This window comes from Dreissena polymorpha, chromosome 1, assembly GCF_020536995.1.
Source record: "Dreissena polymorpha isolate Duluth1 chromosome 1, UMN_Dpol_1.0, whole genome shotgun sequence".
In the NCBI taxonomy this organism is placed as follows: domain Eukaryota; kingdom Metazoa; phylum Mollusca; class Bivalvia; order Myida; family Dreissenidae; genus Dreissena; species Dreissena polymorpha.
Window position 1 is genome coordinate 6,823,869 of NC_068355.1, and position 22,679 is coordinate 6,846,547.

The 22,679-nt window shown below is 37.1% G+C and overlaps 1 protein-coding gene across 4 annotated transcripts in view; it reads right to left on the reverse strand.

Moving 5' to 3' along the window:
- The window catches only part of LOC127869606 (formin-binding protein 4-like), a 61,332-nt gene that overhangs the window by 7,814 nt on the left and 30,839 nt on the right, over positions 1-22,679 (reverse strand). For all 4 annotated transcript variants that reach the window (XM_052412285.1, XM_052412271.1, XM_052412264.1 and 1 more), the window contains exons 11-19: positions 20,454-20,578; positions 16,448-16,506; positions 15,600-15,704; positions 14,585-14,718; positions 11,935-12,056; positions 11,231-11,429; positions 4,807-4,958; positions 3,614-3,750; positions 2,023-2,182 (exon numbers count right to left, since the gene is read on the reverse strand). In XM_052412285.1, coding sequence (XP_052268245.1) covers positions 2,023-2,182; positions 3,614-3,750; positions 4,807-4,958; positions 11,231-11,429; positions 11,935-12,056; positions 14,585-14,718; positions 15,600-15,704; positions 16,448-16,506; positions 20,454-20,578 — 1,193 coding nt within the window. The remainder of the gene's footprint in view (positions 1-2,022; positions 2,183-3,613; positions 3,751-4,806; positions 4,959-11,230; positions 11,430-11,934; positions 12,057-14,584; positions 14,719-15,599; positions 15,705-16,447; positions 16,507-20,453; positions 20,579-22,679) is intronic.

A 22,679-nucleotide genomic window follows, 5' to 3' on the forward strand; every position in this document is an offset into this window, starting at 1 on the left:
GGGCTGAAAACGCAGCCAAAGTAGTTAGATTAACCCCTGTACCTTGAGCCTGATATGTATGCAAACTAGTGTTTGAATACAAATTATGCTCAGTGGTTGTAGGAACGGCTGAAGTGTGTGTTGAGGCCAAAATAGAGGCCGACACACGTGGAAGGGTGTCAATAGATTCCTCAGAGAAGGATCGACTAGGGGACCTAGGAGTCCGAGAGCGCCTAATAGAGAAAGGTCTATGTCCTTTATCCCTGCGATGCCGAGACACTGTTCGGCGGCGCTGGGAATGATGTTTCCTGATCGAACGTCTCCCCGAGCGCTGGCGTGATCGCTCTTTACGAGGCAATCTACGCCGAGAAACACTCGGTTAGCGTAAACGACGTCCCCTCCGATAATGATGAGGGCTATTTGAAGTAGACGATAAGTCATACGACGACGAGCCCGAGGTGGAGGAGTAGCCGGAAACATCAGACACTACACGTTTACGTCTGTGACTCACAGTAGAAACGCGGCTGCGTCTACCTTTGTGGAGTACTGACAAGGTAGTGTCAACATCTACGGTGACCGGAATGGTCTGTGGCACAGACCGGTACCCGGTGACCAGATCGGTCATTACATGACCGGTGACCGGACCGGTCAATAACCGGTTACCGGACCGGTCATAGCATGACCAGTGACCGGACCAGTTGACCGGTAACCGGACCGGTCAGTGACCGGTGAACGGTTGACTGGTCATAGCATGACCGGTGAACGGACCGGTCAATGTTGACCGGTGACCGGTGAAGTCTCCGAACCGGTCAACTGGTCATTCCCGATGAACGTACCGGGCAAATTTTGTCCGGTGTCGTCACGGGGTAAGGACCGATGCCTGGCAGCTACTGGTGGCATATGGTCAAGATCGTGTGGTGAGAAGTCCCCGACACACTGAACTTTCCCTACTTTGATCTGATGCCGAGTCATTCAACTGGTCATTCCCGATGAACGGACTGGGCAAATTTTGTCCGGTGTCGTCACGGTGTAAGGACCGATGCCTGGCAGCTACTGGTGGCATATGGTCAAGATCGTGTGGTGAAAAGTCCCGACACACGGAACTTTCCCTACTTTGATCTGAACTATTCTTGTTGCGTCCACGACTCTTGAAGGGTCGACGCTTGATGGCCCAGGTATCTGCAGACCAATGCTCACAGAAAGGGCAGCTGTTATCCTGGGTACATCCTGCACACGACAGGCAGCTACCATGGTTGTCCCATGCTGCCCTTATGTGTCCACATGAGCCACTTGTTTGAGGCATATTTTGCCTTGAACAAACAAACAAATACACAAAACAATACAGAAATACACAGATATATATACGGAGAAGGTTTTAACGCAATACAAAAACTTCTCTATTCTGTTAAACAGAAGAATCCAGCGAAACAGAAGCAACAATTATGTCAATAACAAAAATGTCGGCCTTTGTATATCGCCATCTGGAATAAGAGTGAATTCTGGGTAATGTCCCGTTTTGGTTGTACGGCTACACGGCACTATGTGACCGTTCTGACCTACCTGACGGGTTTATGAAAAGTGTGGGGTTCCTCGGACGGAAAATTCCGGATGAATTACGATCCTATCGGAGTAAATAGCATATGATATCAGGTAACGTTATAAAGCTATTAAAACAACTTGGGTACAGTCTAATATGGACCGGGTACGTTAATATATATTTAATGTACCTGGGGTACATGTAAGTATACTTAAGAGTACCCGGGGTACATGTAAGTAGTACCCGAGCTGACAATTACCAATAAAGCATTAATATCTATATACCTATGAAGTTTCATGTTGATATCTTGCATAGTTTCTGAGATATAGCCCTTAAAGGTTTTGTGACAGACAAACAGACAGATGACGCGAATTCTATATTCCTCCACCTTTTGCGGTTGATAACAATAATGCTTAATTATTCTCCAGTCTTCACTGAACTATCACTTAACAGTCTGGCTTATCATCAACTTTGAGCAGTATGTGTTTCATGTGACTACAACTTGCCTGAAGATGTCACAGTAGGGTAGTACTCTGGTCCGTGTGAAGCCTGGACCATGGAACCAGTATCAGGGGTGGACAGCTGGGGACCAGACGAGATCACAGTTCCAAACTCCAGGGGGCGCTCATTCATGGCATACTCATCAGCAGACATGTACACTGGCACCTGGGAACAAACAGGGAACACACTGAACACGGTGCCTATACCACGTGACTTTTTAACCAAGTTTTCCAAAGAAAAAAATTGGTTATTAGATTGGCGATGTCGGCTGGCTGGTGGGCAGAACAAGCTTGTCCGGGCCATAACTTTGTCGTTCATTGTCAGATTTTAAAATCATTTGGCACATTTGTTCACCATCATTAGACGGTGTGTCGCGCGAAAGAATTACGTCGATATCTCCAAGGTCAAGGTCACAATTTTAGTTTGAAGGTCAAAAATGGCCATAAATGAGCTTGTCTGCGCCATAACTTTGTCGTTCATTGTGAGATTTTAAAATCACTTGGCACATTTGTTCACCATCATTAGACGGTGTGTCGCGCGAAAGAATCACGTCGATATCTCCAAGGTCAAGGTCACAATTTGAGTTTGAAGGTCAAAAATGGCTATAAATGAGCTTGTCTGGGCCATTACTATGTCATTCATTGTGACATTTTAAAATCATTTGGCACATTTGTTCACTATTATTGGAGGGTGTGTCGCGCGAAAGAATTACGTCAATATCTCCAAGGTCAAGGTCGCCACAACTAAAAATAGATTGATTTTGAAACAACTATGTAACTATGAACAATCAGTAAAAATGCACATTTTGATTTTGAGTTGTCTCTCTTTATCAGACTTTTTTTTCTAATTGAAATCAAGGTCAATTTTACACAAGGAGGATAACAATACACATTTTGAATTGTCTCCCTTTATCAGACTTTTTTTCAACTGAAAACCTGGTTTTGTGACAATTTTGTCCCTTGTTAAGATTTGTGTTGGGAGAATAAAGCGCGACCCAGTTGACATTTTTAAGGATCTCTTTAAAAATATTTCACCATTTTTAATGGGATAAAGTGGAGAGCCCACTCATTTGTGAGAGTTTTCTATAGGTATCATGATCTTTTTCAGTAAAGTGCAACCGCACATTTGTAATATGAAGTCCCCACACTGATCCGACATTTTTCTAACCGTTCAAATGCCCGGTTGCACTTTACTGAAAAAATACTTATTTGTTTAAGAAAATCATAATACCTATAGAAAGCTCTTACGAATGAGCGGGCTCTCCACTCTATCCCATTAAAAAAGGTGAAATATTTTTAAAGAGATCCTTAAAAATGTTAACTGGGTCGCGCTTTATTCTCCCAACACAGATCCGAAAAAGTCACGTGGAGTAGGCATCGTGCTGAATTCACTTCACTTTTATCGTTTGCAAGGGGCATTCCATTTTTAATGTACTTTCCTGGATATCAATTATGGAAAGTGATTTTTGGAAATCACTCTTTTTTTTCAAATTTTCATTCGTCCATTCATGTTACGTTACAACCAGGGCATACCAATAATTTATTTCACCATCCCTGGCAGGTAGTACTTGCTCAGATACATGTTTTAAATAACCACCTGATGCAGAGATACAGAGCTGTCCAAGAATGTGCTGGGTTCTACTCCAGGGGGTGGTGGCTGGCCAGGTGGCAAGGATGGTCCCACAGAGGTCATGGAACCCAGCGGTCCAACCACAGGGCCCTGAACTAGGCCCTCTGAAATAAGGCAATAAGGGTATTCTTTAACATCTTGAAGTAGAAGTATTTTATGATCTGTCACACCTTGTTAGCTCTCAAACACATATTGATGTAAAAGATAAGAAATGCTTTTTTCCCCCAAATTGTAATATCTTTTAAAAAATGAGTGAAAATTAACTCTAATTATACAAAACTTGCTTGTCTGTGATAATCAATTATGATATTACTAAATGATAATGCAATGATTGTTTGATAACTGGCATACATGTATGCATCTGGTTGGTGGTTTCCTCCGGTTACTCCAGCATTACCCCCACATTACAAGACCACACCAAATTGAAAAATCTTTCAGTAACAACAAAATTGCTGGAAACTGCAGCTATATTAAACAATTCATCTAAACTTTGCAAGTCTAGTAAGCTTATTAGTTAATAGAAGTGTTGGGGTACACGCCGGGTCCACTCATAATTTAGCCTTTGGCTTGGAAAGGACCTCATAAACTTCGAAATACACACATTGACTGTCAGTTTGTAAAAGAGTTTATATCCAAGCTAATACAAATGTGAGTGATTCACAGTTAAGAGAACAGGAACTACTTGTGTCACATGTCACACTGACATTTTTAAAACTACAAACAGCAAATGCTGTTAATTATCCAATCCTTATATCAGATTTAAGTGACTCAAATTTCAACCAATCAAATTTGAAAAAGTATCTATTTGTTTCAGCTCTAGGGCGTTCATCTCAATTCACTATATATATGTTCTACTTACATTAAAATAATAATTTCTTTATCCTACTTTTCACTGATGTATAAAGAAACATTTGATGGTGGTATTGGTTATGGCCAAGAACATAACAATTTCCAGACATTTGAAAGCTCATGCATTTGAAATGAAGTGGGTACATGTATAAATAAAATTTAAAAAACTAATTGAATAAGGAAAAAGGAATATTCTAATATTGTTTCAAGATTTGTTTCCATCCCTTGTTAAAAACATTTGAACCGTGTATCAAAGATCACTCACAATGAGATATATTCATCCCAGTTTGAAGCAGGACGTTTATTCATACCTGACTCATGTTTATCCCTTTTCTTTGATTTTTCTTTCTTCTTTTTTTTCTTCTTCTCCCGTTTGCTGCGATCACTGGGATGGTCCCCGGGCGGTAGGGGAGGTAACTCTCCATGCAGAATGCTCACCTGGGTGTGAGACTCTGGGACCATCCTTGGTAATAGTGAGTGATTATGTATTCAATGTGTTAAATGCAGTAATACTAGTGTTTTTTTAATATAATTATTTACTGTAAATTTACAGAAAATTTATTTGAAAACTACGGAACAAACCATACATAAAAAAAATCCAATATTAAAACAACTCATTCAGATGTCAATAAAGTTTCACAAGAAAGTATCTCATAAACTGTTCATGAAAATTGCATCCACACATTTCTTTTACTAATAAAACTCTTAGCTGACCCTATGAAAGCAAAAGCTTTTTCACAAAGAAGACTAATTATTAGGGATGGCATCGAATACCAATATCGGTATTCGAATGTTGGCAAATTCATTCAATCGAATATTCGCATAAAACGGCTGGATTGATTTTACCATGTTATGTGTTAATTTCCATTGGTTTGTAAGTTATATCCGTTTACTATATACGAGGCTGTTTATTAACGTTGCTATCTAAAAAAAAAATGTACGCTGTCGACTAATACTATGACCGATACTGTGATCGGGCACAAATAGAATGAAAAACATTGTGTCATAGAATTTTATTTTTTATTGATTCCACAGATTTGTAGCAGACCGCGCCTATGTAAAACTAAGTTTACACACATTACACGTTGCGGTCTTCTTATCCTCAGACCGTGTATAGTATTCCATACTGCAGAAGGGGCTGGTGGCATTTTCAGATTTGAATTATGATTCCTTGATGATTGTTTAGTTTATATCATCTGTTCCTTTTGAGTAATTCACATATTTAAATGTCTGTCCAAACTGTGATCACAAAAACTAAATTATTATTCGCAAGTAAATTGAAGCCCTTAATTGGTACCTAATTGACAAACAACAGTTCGGGCCCTTTCTTATATTAAGTATATTGCATTGCGCGATTTGAGTTATTCACACATTTTAATGGCTGTACATACTGTGATCACAAAACTTAATTATTATTCGCCAGTCAATTGAAACCGTTAATTGGCACCCCATTGGCGAAAGCAGTCGGGGCCTTTCTTAGAGCGTGTATATTGCATTGCGCAATCAACACTGATACGGGCCGGGTTATCAGTTTGACACGAAGAACGTCACGTCAAACATGTTACTCCCAGATGATTTCGGTTGCTTTTAGTAAGCGGATCGCAGGTCATTAAATATTGGTGAAATTACAGTTGTATAAAAATGCGAATATGCGAATATCATTTTTATTATTCGAATGCTGACCATTCAATCGAATATTCGAATAATTTTGCCATCCCTACTAATTAGTTCTTCTTGAATGCTCTGAGCTTTTATGAGTACATACGTACAGCTCATAGTTCTTCTTTGTAAAATAAAAATCAATGTAAAAAAATAATGTCACACATATGTCCATAAAATCGAGATAAATCAACCTAATACATTGTTACAAACACAATACCTGTAACAATCGACATCAATTTGCGTCTACTTTGTTGAGAAATGCTCAAAACATAAAATTGATATCAAATCGTTTATGGCGGAAGTTGTTATTGTCGATTAGAGCAAAGGGAAAGAAAGGGTTACACTGCACAAATTGTTTTCACAGTGGTATCTGACGATCTGGTCTTATGGTAGCAGTTGAAATTGTATTGTGTATAACATTGTAGTTCTTATGACTGTAATTTCGCTGCGATCGGATAAGTGGCATGTTCCGTTAGTAAGTTGAATAATATCGGGCGTATGTTTGCATTGTAAACAAGTTGTTATTAAAATAAAGATACTATGTGGTGTTGGTGTAACTTTTACTATTTTACTAAGTGAATGAGGGTTGAAATGCTATGAAACACTTTCTGCACCAATTAAAATAGTTATTGAACATATTCCACATTTGTTTTCGGCTATTACGCTAGATTATTTAATATACATGTATACATAGAAAATATTGCAGACATACACACACACACACACAAAGTATAAAGAAATGGAAAAAAGAAACACCATAAAATAAACTAAACAAACAAAACAAGAAAGAACAAAGAAATGAATATGCATTGTTATAATGAAATATAAACACATACAGCTAAAAGATTTACAGAAAGCGAAAAGCTAAGCACAATCGAGGGACACCACACATAATCAATTGGTCACTGTCGGCTCAGGAACTACTTTAAAGTACCCCGTGTACCCTTAGGTAAACTAAATGTTCCCCGGGTACGAATAATACGTTTAAAGGCACCCGGCAATACGACGGTGTTCTTTTAGTATATTTTCCGTACACCGGGAACAGTGTAGTAAACTTTAAAGTACCTGGGGTACCATATACACACATACAGCTGATAAATTTACATATATTTCCCTGTGTGTGATCGTGCTTATTGAAAGCGAAAGCCTAACCAAGATCGAGGGACACCACACATAATTTACGCTCAATTGGTCATTGTCGGCTCAGGTACTACTTAAAAGTACCCCGAGTACTCAGAAGTATTCTACAATGTACCCCGGATACGGAAAATACGCACCCGGTCATTCTCCGGAATACTTTTTAAAACCGGTATATATTTTCTGTACCCCACATACTTTGCAGTATATTTTTTAATTACACCGGGTACTTGAAGTAGTATCTGAGCCGACAATAACCAATCGAGCATAATTTACTATTGTTTAATTAAATCATTTTATATTTCGAGTCCGCATTGAAGACGTACATAAAGTTGAAAGGCGGTAATGCATGTGTTAATTTGTTTACCATATGAGTGTTTTGGTATATGCATGTATTGAAATACAAATTGAAATAGATGTTCCATGCTTCGACCACCGACTTATCAAAGAATCGAATCCTGAACGAGTTTTCCGGGGACGGAAGTGTGAAGATCGTGGTGGCGACTGTGGCCTTTGGATTGGGGGTAAGTTACTGGACAATTAATAATGTGACCAACTACTCGAGCTTTCTGTAAATAGATTGACGAAACGTGTTTGTTTGATCTTGATATTACGGCATGGAGATGTGGTACATTGAATACATGAACCTTGTTGATAATCGAAGTCTCTTCATTTATCGAATTAATTATAAAGTTATTGATAAATTGATTGAGTACAGAGCGATTAATTCATGGCGTACAGGGCTATGCGTATGTATGCATTGGTGAACTTATTATGTGTCGATAACGTTAGCATTATGTTCCGTGTTGAAAATACAAATCTAACATCTGGTCATTTACAGATTGACATTGCGGATGTTCGTCTAGTCGTCCACTTGGGTGCACCAAGAAATCCTTTGTCATACTGGCAGGAGGTGGGGAGGGCAGGCCGGAATGGGAAACCGTCCCTTGCAGTTGTCTATCCCTACGGTCGTTCGTTAGTGGGAGACAGTGGACTGAGAGAGACGTTTAAGAGTGTTGAGTGCTTGAGGCTGTCAGTATTAAAGACTTTGTTAACTAAAGAGATGGGTGAAAGTGATTTATGCGTTAGGGAAGGTTGCGTTTTAAAGAATTGTTCTGTATGTGAGTGTGATCTTTGTCAGTGTTGTTCGAGGTGCTGTGCAAAATGCGGATGTGTTGGTGTGATAGGTGTTTTGGAGAGATTTTTCATTTGATAATTGTCACTGATGAGAATGTAATGATACACAGACAAGAATAACAAGCGAAGAATATATATGTACTGGCATTTCCCAAGAAATTTGGTCAGGCACAGCGGCAGGCGGTTGGTGTCGATTTCTTTATATACTTTCTAAATGTTATAAATCAAAATCCACACTACTTTGGAGCTACTAAAACACAAAATTTCATAATATTTATGTATTTGTCCTCAGTTCATTTCAGTCAAGTCATATATTATAAAATTAAATAACAACCAAAATAAACAGAAAGCAAAAAATTGATTGAAAAACATTCTGTGACCAATGGAACATCTTGCTTCCAATTTCTTGTCGTTTATTAGATTGTATTCTGTCATGCACAGAGACTAAAGAAAAATGTGTTTTAGGTGAATAGCGAATTCTGTAAATATGAAAGAAACTATATATATGTATATATTGTATATGAATATATTAAATGTTGGTACTGTGAAGTTATAGTCGCCGTTAAGAAAATAGTGTGAACACATTTTAAATGGTCGGGAGCAATGAAATAAGACGTTTGATTCCAATTAATTGTATTCATAACTTAAATTTCGCACAACCGCAACACACATCAGTTACGGTTTATTTTTGAAGCAAGTTCTTTATACTTCTTTATTTTCTGCAATAGTCGTTAACAATTAAAATATTTAAAAGATCGCCGTGGCGTAGTGGATATGGTGTCCGCCTAGCGATCGAGAAGTCACGGGTTAAAACCTCACTGTGAGCGTTCCTTCGATCTCCCCCAAAAGACACCAAGTACTGGTTCTAGTCCCAGGAAACAGATTCGAGAGCGTTTATAAAAGCATACGGCTTTCGATGCAATCGAGCTAAAATAAATAGGTTTAAACTAATTAAAATAAAACAAACAAACAATTTGAGCATATCTTTAATTGCTCTACCTCCACATGTACCGGTAATAATAGATCATTATCGACCATTATTATGATATTACGACCATAATCGATCCCCATTAACGACCCGTAAATCGTTCAAACGTGTTACCTATGCCCCTTATGCACACACCGCTGATAAGAGCGTGCATGTTTTGATTGAACGTTGGCCGAATGTAGACAGCATTCGGATTAAAGCTTGCAAGCTCTTGTGAAAATTTCAAGCGCACGCATTTTAGTCCGCGTGGCTAAAATCGACTGGGGAAATCCCTGATTATATGTATCTATACATATGTATATTGGGTTTTCGAATATATGTATGAATACAAGTTACACTTTGAATGGGTTGTTTTATATAAATCATTGTTCTTAAATCATGCTCCAGTGTTTTACTTATTGTTATAATGTATAATAATGTCTATCTCAGAAGTCAATGAATTACACTCAATATCAATATTAAAGTGATAAGTTTTATGTAACTAAGAAGTGAATTTTTAATTTATGTCTTACCTTATTAAAGCATCTGATGAATAAGTCATTATCAATTGAAAGTCATACAACTTATGTTACTTATCAGTGATTACTTTTTGTAACTTCTATCAATTCCTAGTTTTCATAATTCTTATAATCCATGCACTACACTTTTGTTATTTTCTATTTTGTTTAAGGCTAAAAGCAATTGTATGCTTTAGAGCTAATAAATGTTGCTGCTGTAGATGCTGTTGTGTTATAATTCTATTACGGCAGATCTAAGGGTCATAGTTCCTTTTGTTTCTTCCTAATGTCTGTTGTCTGAGCGCTATTCATATACAATTAACATAAGTATTAATTAAAATGTGAACAAATTATATATAAAATTTCTGTCCATTTAAAACAAATATTTAATATTTAAAAATAACCTTTCTTAAAAACATAAATTGTATGTTCGGAGAAAAGCATAGGTAAACCGTTTATTAGCACATGTTGTAAACACACCGCATGCGTTCCTTTAATTTTTCTTTTGGTTAATAAAAACTGTTCGATATGCAAACAAGTTGACATTTACATTTACGCTTGACGTGTTTGAAACTTTGATTAAAATCTTTCTTCTGCGAGCACACCACATCATGTAAGTTATCTTAATTTGCTCATTATAGATATATTGACGATCTATTTGTGTTAATTCATGCCAGAAAATAGTTTATGTTGCTAATTTTACCAATAAATCTCCGCCTGAAATCCCGGCGGGGATTTTGCTATGGTAAATTGCGAAACCAGTTGCAACTCCCAGACCCGGAGGGTCAATAGCTGGGAGTTGGATTATTGCAACTACCCTACTAATTATACCACCTTAAAGCCCCTGTGTAAGCTATGATCAAGGGCAAATAACTCAGAATGTGTCTTTAACCCTTTGCATGCTGGGAAATTTGTCGTCTGCTAAAAGGTCATCTGCTGAATTTCTAAAATTAGCATTTTCTTCCCTTTTTTTTTTAAAGAATACTATCAGAATAGCAAACAGTTTGGATCCTGATGAGACGCCACATTCTGTGGCGTCTTATCTGAATCCAAACTGTTTGCAAAGGCCTTCAATATTCGGTTCCAGCACTGAAAGAGTTAACATGTACACTTCATTATGACGACAAATATTGAAGCTTAGATTGAAAAGCTAGATAAAAGTGAATGAAACTTACATTTAATGCATGCAAAGCCACCGCCAAAAAGACTTCAATAGATATTGCCCATTGTGGTTGCATGCCAGCTTTTTGGAAAGTAACTTAACAAATACTAACCAACTCTCTGGCAATCTCCACAAATATCTTGTACGCCTACCTGTCAGGCCTGGCATGGACAGGCGTAGGAACAGTGTCTGCCTCCTCCTCCTCCTCACTCTCGCTGGCGTACATGAGCTGTAGGGACCTCACTGTGGGATGCTCCTCCGTTGGTGGGGGAGGGGGTGGGGCAGTCACACTTGAGATCAGCTCCTCTCTGGTGGTGAACACAGAGCTCACACTGGGCACTGGACGAGCATCTGACAGCAACACAGGATACAGTACATTATACATCCACAGATTTTGGTATCATTTCCAATTGTATCTTACTTTAAAATACAATAAACTCTACTCAACATTGTTCGTTTCTGCTAGCATTAGGACAGTTCTACTATGCATAAACAAAATTTGGCTGGCTTTGGCACTTATGGTTATTCCGAGAAAAAGTATTTTCTTGACATCAATAGTAATTTCTCCAAACACCACCCTAGTATAACTATCTTTCAAATATATTTATCAGGTACTATGGGCTGGAAAACCCTTGAAATCAATTGCAACAGTACATAGCAGTACCTGTACATAGTAGTACCTGTACATGGCAGTACCTGTACATAGCGGTACCTGTACATGGCAGTACCTGTACATAGCGGTACCTGTTCATGGCAGTACCTGTACATGGCAGTACCTGTACATAGCAGTACCTGTACATGGCAGTACCTGTACATAGCGGTACCAGTACATAGCAGTACCTGTACATAGCAGTACCTGTCTTGTGTATGGTTGCCTTGCTTGCTTTCTCGTCCTCAGCTTTCATGTCATCAGCGTCCGGGTAGTCCCACTGAGTCTTGCCAGTACGCTTGTGTGTGTAAAAGTAGCGCCTGTAATCCCTGAGTGGCCAAACAGTCGCCATCAGAGTAGAAAGCACAGAGATTAAATAGGGACACAGACCACATATCAATGGCTGGGGATGGGGTTTGAAGTAATTTGACAAATTTTCCATGCCACATCTTTTCAGTGTGTGCAAGTATATCAATACATTTTGTTTTTCTTTTATGTATATCAAGCAGACATATTGCATGTTAATTTGAGTTGAGTAGTCTCATTTATTTGATTACCGTTATTATTTAACATTAATTTAATTACGAGTAGTATACAAACGTGATATTTGTATGGTCTGTATGGTGTAGAGTGTGAGTGTTAAGGAAATCTTTCTGACGGTATATTTGAGTTGTGTTCTGAGGAAACTGGTATTAATGCTTGTGACTAAAGTGTTGTCCCAGATTAGCCTGTGCAGTCGGCACAGGTTAATCAGGGACGACACTTTCCACCTAAAATAGATTTTTGCTAAGAAGAGACTTTATGTAAACAAAAAATACCATTAAAGTGGAAAGTGTCGTCCCTGATTAGCCTGTGCAGACTGCACAGGCTAATCTGGGATGACACTTTACGCACAAGCATTATGCCCAGTTTTCTCAGAACAGGACTCATATGTTTAATAGCAATAGAGCCCTATGATTGCTCAGCCAGGTGCTACAATGTCTGCTGTTTAGTCTTCCAAGGGTTGATTGTCTTGTTAGCGGACAAGGTAGCTCCTGACTAGCACGTGCAGGTGCAAAGGCTTTGATGGAGCTACACTGGCATAGAACTAATTTTCATATAACATGGATCAATTTGATTTCTCTATATTCAGTGTCTGATTGTGATATAAAGGCATGCTGTTGTTTTGACTGTATCGACCAGTGGTATCCCAAGAACCAGTAACATTATTGTTAAGGAAAATCAGTTTTAAGAATAGATGGATAGTCAGCAAAAGATGTGTACATTTACAAAGAATGTAACTGTAAACATTACAGAATAAATAGTGATTTTACTTTTTGATATGTTGTAAGCTAAATTATTAATGCACATCAAAACATATGCCATGTATTGAAAAGTAATAACCCTCAATCATTTTACTTGACACTACATAACAACGACACCCAAACATTTCTGAAGAACCTGTAAAGCAATATCAAAAGGTCCACATGCATTTCTTATTCCGGAAAATGCCAAACTGAAATATGTAGATACATAAATACATACATATCAGTCATGATATTTTAATCAATATAAACTAATAATTGTAAAAAAAAACGGTATTTCAGAACTTTTCTTTTTTCGTCGTTTGTGGTTGACAGTCGCTTTAATTAAATTTACAGACATGAAGTTCAGTTTCTGAGACTGTTTAGAGATGGCTACTAAATAAGTCTATATATATCATGTGACCCCAGGGCATGGCCAATTTTTACCCCCGGGGCATGATTTGAGCCTACAAAGTACAGGATCACTTAACAATGTTACACAAGAACATTAAACCCCTTAACACTGCCGTTTCAGAAAAGACAATTCAAGTTTTAATATTCAAAATGTAAGAATAGCTCTCATGATCTACATATGCAGAGGACAAGAACAATTGAACATCTTTGAAAAAAGGTCACAAATTCAGCTAAGAAGCAAATCTTGTTTGAAGGAAAAGTTTACTGACAACAGGTGATGGACAATTGATGACGAAAGACGGAAAAAAGGAGATTCTATAAGCTCACCCTGAGCATATTCTGCATGGCGAGCTAAAATTTATGCCTATAGAGTAGCAAAGACTAAAAGTGCACAAATAATACAAATATGATTGTTCTCAGTTGAGCTAAAAACTATTATTACAGTAACACAATTAAACGAATTTAATGATGATAAGGTATAGTATGTTACTTGCTTTATATTATAACTTTAAAAATTTCAGCAACAGTTTTAAGAACAACAGTTGTTCAAGAATATCAACATATACAGTATATCCATCAGTAATAAACATGATTTTATCAACATATTTACAAAATATGACAGCTAATTTTGACTTACGCATACAGTGATGTTGTCCCTTCAAGTTGACTGCATCACCTTGTAGCTACTCAGGACAAAAATCTCTCGGAACTTTGATTCACTGGTCTGGAGATCAAAGTCATCATTGGTTTGTTTGTACAACAGAACCACACACAATCTGTTCAGGCCACAATGGTCTCAACATATGGTCTGACTATGTCCAGGTCAAAGTCCGTCCAATCAAGTCCTCTCCGTTATTACACAACATGGATCAGCCAGCTTTAGGTCTCATGACTTCTCATCTTCAAACCTCAAAGCACTTTCCACACAGTCAATTTATCTCCATTGCGTTCAGACGCTTTTCATCAAACTCAGAAAGATCATATTCTTCAGCCTTTCCCCAGTGTGTATAAGAAATGCCTCTGACAATGTTTTTTTCTGGTTGTCTGATTTAAAAAGTTGGTAAAAAACTAGCCAAAGTATGAACCCCCAAGGAAATGGCGCCTGTTGCTGATCCATGTTAGGTCGTGTTGTACAAGATGTCAAGTATAAGTGCGGGTACCTGTCCCAGGAGCACTTCCAGCCGGCCGGCGCAGCGCTGCCCTCGTACTGCTCCAGCTGCCAGTTCGCCTCTCGCAGCTTCCCCAAGAAGTGGTTTGTTGTCAGCCCACCTGCCTGCCAGTCCGCGTGACGTGTCTACATTGGACAGTATAAGCATTATTTTAACCCTTTGCATGCTGGGAAATTTGTCGTCTGCTTAATTGTTGTCTGCTGAATTTCTAAAATAAGCATTTTCTTCGATTTTTTTCAAAGAATACTATCAGAATAGCAAACAGTTTGGATCCTGATAAGACGCCACGTTCTGTGGCATCTCATCTGGATCCAAACTGTTAGCAAAGGCCTTCAAAATTCAGTTCCAGCACTGAGAGGGTTAAACAATTGATTTTTACTTAGAGCACAACACTGTTTAGGGTAAATTATTACCAATTGTGAATTTACAATTTCTTATAATTTGTTTAAAGAGGTTTAAAGACTTAGGCTAATTGAGACATGTGTGCGTCTCCATTTTATTGGTGGAACCAGTAGTGGGTGCCTTTGTTATTTTTTAAATCTTACAATAATTAACACACATATTCCTGAAATGGGACCCATGATGTTCAAAATGTAGCATGACAAATGTCAACAAATATTTAGGAGCTATTACTTTGAACTCACAAATTTGATCTTAACATATAACTTTAAGAGATTAATGAACTTTTCACACATTTCACATGGTGGGATAATTTCATGATAGCTATTGTAAGTATTATCCTGATTAGACTTGTACAATAATAAAATATAAACAATAATGGAAAGCAGGAAAATGGTCTTATGTACCGTTGCAACTTATAGTCCAGATTTTTTAAGACTAATTTGGATATATTCACAGTATCCGTGAATTATTAGCAATGGTTAATTCTAAACTGCCATGAATCGCTTGCAGTCTTAAGTCAAGATTAAATATGCTGCGTCTATAATACAGGAAATCATTGCCAGGTTCAATATATTGTAAACATGACTAGGAATAAGACCCTTACCTCGAGTTCAATGAGAAGGATCTGCAGCTTGGAGAGGCCCTTCTTGGTGACTTCCAGGAACTCCAGCTTGCTCAGTGCCAGCTCAGCCAACTGCAGGGCCTCCAACTGGGACAATGGATAGCAACGTGAGTCAGTGTCTAGGGGCTCTTATCAGGGCCTCCAACTGGGACATTGGAAGGCAATGTGAGTCAGTGTCTAGGGGCTCTTATCAGGGCCTCCAACTGGGACAATGGAAGGCAACGTGAGTCAGTGTCTAGGGGCTATTATCAGGGCCTCCAACTGGGACAATGGATAGCAACGTGAGTCAGTGTCTAGGGGCTCTTATCAGGGCCTCCAACTGGGACAATGGATAGCAACGTGAGTCAGTGTCTAAAGGCTCTTATCAGGGCCTCCAACTGGGACAATGGAAGGCAACGTGAGTCAGTGTCTAGGAGCTCTTATCAGGACCCTCAACTGGGACAATGGAAGGCAACGTGAGTCAGTGTCTAGGGGCTCTTATGATTTATAAGAACAAACGATGAATCAAAAAGCAATTCTCTGTCTGACCCCCATAGCAATATAAGTCATGCATACAGTTACCCATAGTAGTGTTTAATCTAGAAGGCCAAAGGGGCATGATGCTGTATTAAAACAGGGTACTTGGTTTGCAATGAATCTAATAAAAAAAGTGCATATAAGGTGTTTTCTTCAGTCAATATTAGTCAATTTAATTCATATTATATTCATTTTTTATGCTTTTTTTTAAAGATAAAACATTATGTATTGGCAATGTGTGGATTCAGCTATTATGCACATTACTTAATTTAAAGTAAAATGTCAAACTAATTTTAATTGAAATCATGACCTACCTTTTTCACCTCAATTTCCCGGGCATCAGCCGACCTAGGAACATCAGGGTCAGAGTCCCCTGAAAACAAGCAACAGGATTGGATATTTGGCATCACCGTAAATCAGCATGGTAACACATGATCTCAAGGAAAAAAATAAACTTTCACATCATTTTAAAAATTCATTTAAAGATATGGTTGACAATCTCAAATTTGTTTTCTTCAGTAACGGATGATGTTTCAAATACATTATTTTTACCAAAGAGAAACACATTATTATATTAAAAGTTGATACAAGTATTATCATATAGAAACAAGAAATGTCCAGCTTTGATAGTATAATGTATGTTTTCTTTCAGTCATCTGATTAAATGACCACAAAGACATATTTAAATTGAATATCTGTAGCAGTCATATAGTATATGTAAACTTAAAGCTGAAAGTTTATAAATTAAAATAAGAAATTTGACCTTACCAAAAGACTACATTTTAAACTTTTTATTGATTAATTAAGTGAAATGTAATCTATTATTTAAGCAAATTGTGAATACAACCTAACTAAACACACAATTAAAGTACAATACCTACTCCCAAAATTAAGTAATTAAGCAGAAGCAATTTATATGAGTTGTGTTCTGAGAAAACTGTGCTTAATGCATGTGCATAAAGTGCCGTTCCAGATTAGCCTGTGCAGTTCGCACAGGCTAATCAGGGACGACACTTTCTGCTTTAACTGGATTTTCGTGTAGAAGAGACTTCCTTTTAACGAAAAATACCATAAAAGCGGAAAGTGTCGTCCCTGATTAGCCTGTGCAGACAACACTTTGGGACAACACTTTACGCACATGCATTAAGCCAAGTTTTCTCAGAACACGACTCATATATTTTCAGTGACTATGACCTTGAACCAACTGGTCCCAAATAACAATACAAGTCTAGATCTGCATGTATGTTACATAAAAACAAAATCATCACACAATACCAGTACATAATTTCGAAATTAAGTTATTTATAGGGGAAACTCTTTTTATAACAGTGAAAAAAAACTTGGAATTTTAACTTGAACACACTGACATACGTACAATAAGGGGCATAGTTCTGCTAAATTGCAGGTCAATTATGGTACTTGGTCATCACCTTGCATGATGATCCCAAAGTCATGTGTTAAGTTTCCATTGAATAGCTGTAGTAGTAACAGAGATATGTACTTAGTGCATGTAAACTATATCTGTAGTAGTAACAGAGACATGTACTTAGTGCATGTAAACTATATCTGTAGAAGTAACAGAGATATGTACTTAGTGCATGTAAACTATATCTGTAGTAGTAACAGAGATATGTACTTAGTGCATGTAAACTATATCTGTAGTAGTAACAGAGATATGTACTTAGTGCATGTAAACTATATCTGTAGTAGTAACAGAGACATGTACTTAGTGCATGTAAACTATATCTGTAGAAGTAACAGAGATATGTACTTAGTGCATGTAAACTATATCTGTAGTAGTAACAGAGATATGTACTTAGTGCATGTAAACTATATCTGTAGTAGTAACAGAGACATGTACTTAGTGCATGTAAACTATATCTGTAGTAGTAACAGAGATATGTACTTAGTGCATGTAAACTATATCTGTAGTAGTAACAGAGACATGTACTTAGTGCATGTAAACTATATCTGTAGTAGTAACAGAGATATGTACTTAGTGCATGTAAACTATATCTGTAGTAGTAACAGAGATATGTACTTAGTGCATGTAAACTATATCTGTAGTAGTAACAGAGATATGTACTTAGTGCATGTAAACTATATCTGTAGTAGTAACAGAGATATGTACTTAGTGCATGTAAACTATATCTGTAGTAGTAACAGAGATATGTACTTAGTGCATGTAAACTATATCTGTAGTAGTAACAGAGATATGTACTTAGTGCATGTAAACTATATCTGTAGTAGTAACAGAGATATGTAATTAGTGCATGTAAACTATATCTGTAGTAGTAACAGAGATATGTACTTAGTGCATGTAAACTATATCTGTAGTAGTAACAGAGATACATGTATGTACTTAGTGCATGTAAACTATATCTGTAGTAGTAACAGAGATATGTACTTAGTGCATGTAAACTATATCACGAGTTTAAATTTTCATGCCAACCATAACCTGACAAAGTAACAAAAGGGGGGCACATTCATACTTAAAGGCTAGTCAAAGTTATAGGTCTTGGTCAGTAACTGTTTATAGAGACCCTGAACACATGTCACCGTCTTATTTCAATATTTGTAGTAGAAATAGAAAAATGTAGTTTCAATTTCAATATTTGTAGTAGAAATAGACAAATGTTGTTTTTAACGAAACTTAACTCATAATTTTCAAGTACAAAGCATGGACTATTTAGTGAATAGACATGCTAAAAATAAAATGATGCACAGAAAACATCTGAGAGACCGACACTTACCGTACATTTGCGACCATAAGTCTACCTCATCCATAAGTAGAGGGGTATAATGTGGCTAGAAAAACATGGTTTTTTGCCTTGACTCTGTCGGGGTAAATTTCCTCAATATCTCGGACATGTTCAAGTGACGTTTTAGTCATGGTTCTGAGGGCTTTTGTACCGGCAGATAACAATTTTTGGGATATTAATAATAAGAATATATTTAAAACGAAACAACATTTCAATTATTTATTATCACGAAAAATATATTTTATTGTTCAAAATCATAATAACATATCATTCATTATTTCGAACTTAATATATATTTCACAAATCAAAATTATTATCCCATTTAACGTAATAACTTTCAGCGTTTATATTATGAGCAGATATTTTTGTATTCAAATGTTAGTGCTATTGATGTGAATATTCGGTAAAATCTTGAACGCAGAAATTCATTATATGGTCAAAATAATTGTAACTTCCTCTCAAATAATCAACAACGCTTTCGCCATTATGCGTGAAAAACGTGAATTTACCAACACTTGCATCGCTCGCTATTCTACTGTTACATATTCGTAAATCACGAGATACCCGAGGAATATTTTCTGCATTCTGGAAAAACGTCTTATCAAATAATACTTAGCAGATAATCGAAAGTAATTGTGTATTTAATACGTCCAATTACACTTTTTAATAATCCAGGATGAGTGCATAATATTATTATAATCAAACAATGAATGAAATCTTCACTCAGATAAGATCTATTTATTTACGAAACAATTATGCATTAATTGTGGGACAGTTGTTAATAAATCAACGAAACCACACCTTCATCCAATCAAAAAATATACCATGTGAAGTTGAACAATAGCGATTGGTTTAAGGCGTATCCAACAATCAAGTAATTATTTTTGATTGGTCAGAAGTAGTTTGTAGCCGAACCGTTGTGCATATCATTAACTGATAACTATTTTAGGCGTGACGCAATAAAAACCAACGATCGAAAGGATGCCAACACTCCACTTTACACTTTGATCTTAGTCAAAAGGCTGAGAAGCGATAATTGGTGGTAAAGACACCTGCACCTGTTGACAGTTTGTATTTACACGGAAAAACTTTAAATGGGTACGAGTGTCAGTAGTCGATTTTTTATTGTTCTTAGCAGACAACAGACGATGTATTGATAGACAAATTGCTATGTATAATTTTCACCACTTTACTGTATGTCACAAATGTTTAATATTTTTGAAGTTATTTTTACATGTTTTTATTTGGACTTATTACGAAGATTAATGAACTAAAAACCAATGTAAGAATGAGTATTTTGTAATCGCCGGAAATTTAAGTAAAAGACAATTCAGCCTTACCGTAAACAGTCATCATTCCTCCGCTTCGCAGATTTATTACTTTAAAAAAAAAAACGGCACAGAAATAGGTTTGTTTTTTTTCTTTATTTAGTACCTCATCCATAAGTCGAGTTGACTTTTAAAGTCAATTTTGGGAGCGTTTTTAGGTCGACTTATGGTCGCAAATTTACAGTAATCCATATGGTAACTCCTCCTTGCACAGTGAGCAAGTGACATACCATTCAAGTCATACTGCCTGGACCTGCCATGTCCATAGTCCACCACTTGGGACCTCTTCTCCTCCTTATAGGCCAACATCTCCTCTGTTGGAGGCGGGGGCTTGTACAGCGGCTCATCTTCAAACCTACAAATAGACGTGGATAAGGTACCAATATGAAAGCTCATATGTGACTTCAGTATTTGTGTTGTTTATTTTTATCTAGAAGAGAAGTAATTACATATTTTAATCTTGTAAACAAGAGGGCCTGAAAGGCCCAAAGTCGCTCACCTGAGATTCAAAGGAACTCACCTGTTTTGTGCAGCCCAAGATGTCATTAGAACAAAATGTTCTTACCAATTTTCATGACTAGTGAACACCCTGGCAGCAACGTTTTTCAACAGACCAGAACCATTTTCTTACACATCCACGATATCATTTAAACAAATATACTGACAAAGTTTCATGAAGATTCATAAGTCCATATAAGGAAAAATGCCCCGCCCACTGGTGGCCATGTTTTTCAAGCAACTGGAACCATTTTCAAACTTGTCAAAATATCATTGGGACAAATCTTCTGACATAGTTTCATGATGATCGTACAATAAATACGACTTCTAGAGTGTTAACAAGGTTAAACTAAAGCTATATAAGGAAAAATGCCACGCCCCCTTGGCGGCCATGTTTTTTCACCAACCGGAATCATTTTCGAAGTCATCCAAGATATGATTGGGACAAATCATCTGACCAAGTTTCATGATGATCGGACAATAAATGTGGCCTCTAGAGTGTTAACAAGGTTTTACAAAAGCATGATATATAGCCATTTTAGGAAAAATGCCCAGCCCCCTGGTGGTCATGTTTTTTAAGCAACCGAAACCATTTTCGAACTCATCCAAGAAATCATTAGGACAAATCTTCTGACCAAGTTTCATTAAGCTCGGAAAATACATGTGGCCACTAGAAGGTTAACAAGGTTTTACTATAGCCATATAAGGAAAAATGCCCCGCCCCCTGGCGGCCATGTTTTTCAACCAACCGGCATCATTTTTTAACTTGTCCAAGATATTATTGGGATGAATCTTCTGACCAAGTTTCATGAAGATCGAACAATAAATGTGGCCTCTAGAGTGTTAACAAGATTTAACTATAGCCATATATAGCCATATAAGAAAAAATGCCCCGCCCCTTGGCAGCCATGTTTTTCAAGCAAACGTTACCATTTTCGAACTCATCTAAGATATAATTGAGACCAATCTTCTGACCTAATTGCATGAAGATTGGACAATAAATGTGGCCTCTAGAGTGTTCACAAGGTTTTACTATAGCCATATATAGCCATATAAGGAAAAATGCCCCACCCCTTGGCAGCCATGTTTTTCAAGCAAACATAACCATTTTTGAAGGATATCATACAGACCAATCTTCTGACCAAATTTTAACAAGGTTTTACTATAGCCATATAAGGAAAACTGCCCCGCCCCCTGGCGGCAATGTTTTTTCCCCGATCTGGACCATTTTCGAACTCATCCGAGATATCAATAAAACCAATGTTTCGACCAAGTTTCATGATGATTGGGCAAAAATTGTCACTTCTAGAGTGTTCACAAGGTTTTCTATAGCCATATAAGAAATACCCGCCCCCTGGCGACCATGTTTTTCAACAGACCGGAACCATTTTTGAACTCAACCAACATATCATTTAGACAAACATTTTGACAAAGTTACATGAAAATTGGGCATCAAATGTGACTTCTACATTGTTCACAAGGTTTTTCTTTTTTTTTGACCTAGTGACCTCGTTTTTGACCAAGCATGACCCAGTTTCGAACTCAGTCAAGGTATCAATGGGACAAATGTTCTGACCAAATTTCATGAAGATCAGAAATAAATGTGGCCTCTAGAGTGTTCACAAGGCAAAATGTTGACGACTCACGATTGACAAAAGGCGATCGCAAAAGCTCACCATTAGCATGTTGTGCTCAAGTGAGCTAAAAACATATAAACATATATTGTTAATGGATTGACAAGAAACAACAGGAACATATATCTTTCCAAATAAACATTTTTGCTTCACTCATGTTTTATTTTATTTTATGTTTTCCGGTGGTTTATAGAGAAAAATTAAAGATATAAAACTGATATTTCACTGTTTTAAACAGTGAAAAATAACAGTGAAAAAAATTGATATTTTTCACTGTTTTACTGTATAATGACGTCATTTTTACAACTAAATGACGTCAAAAAT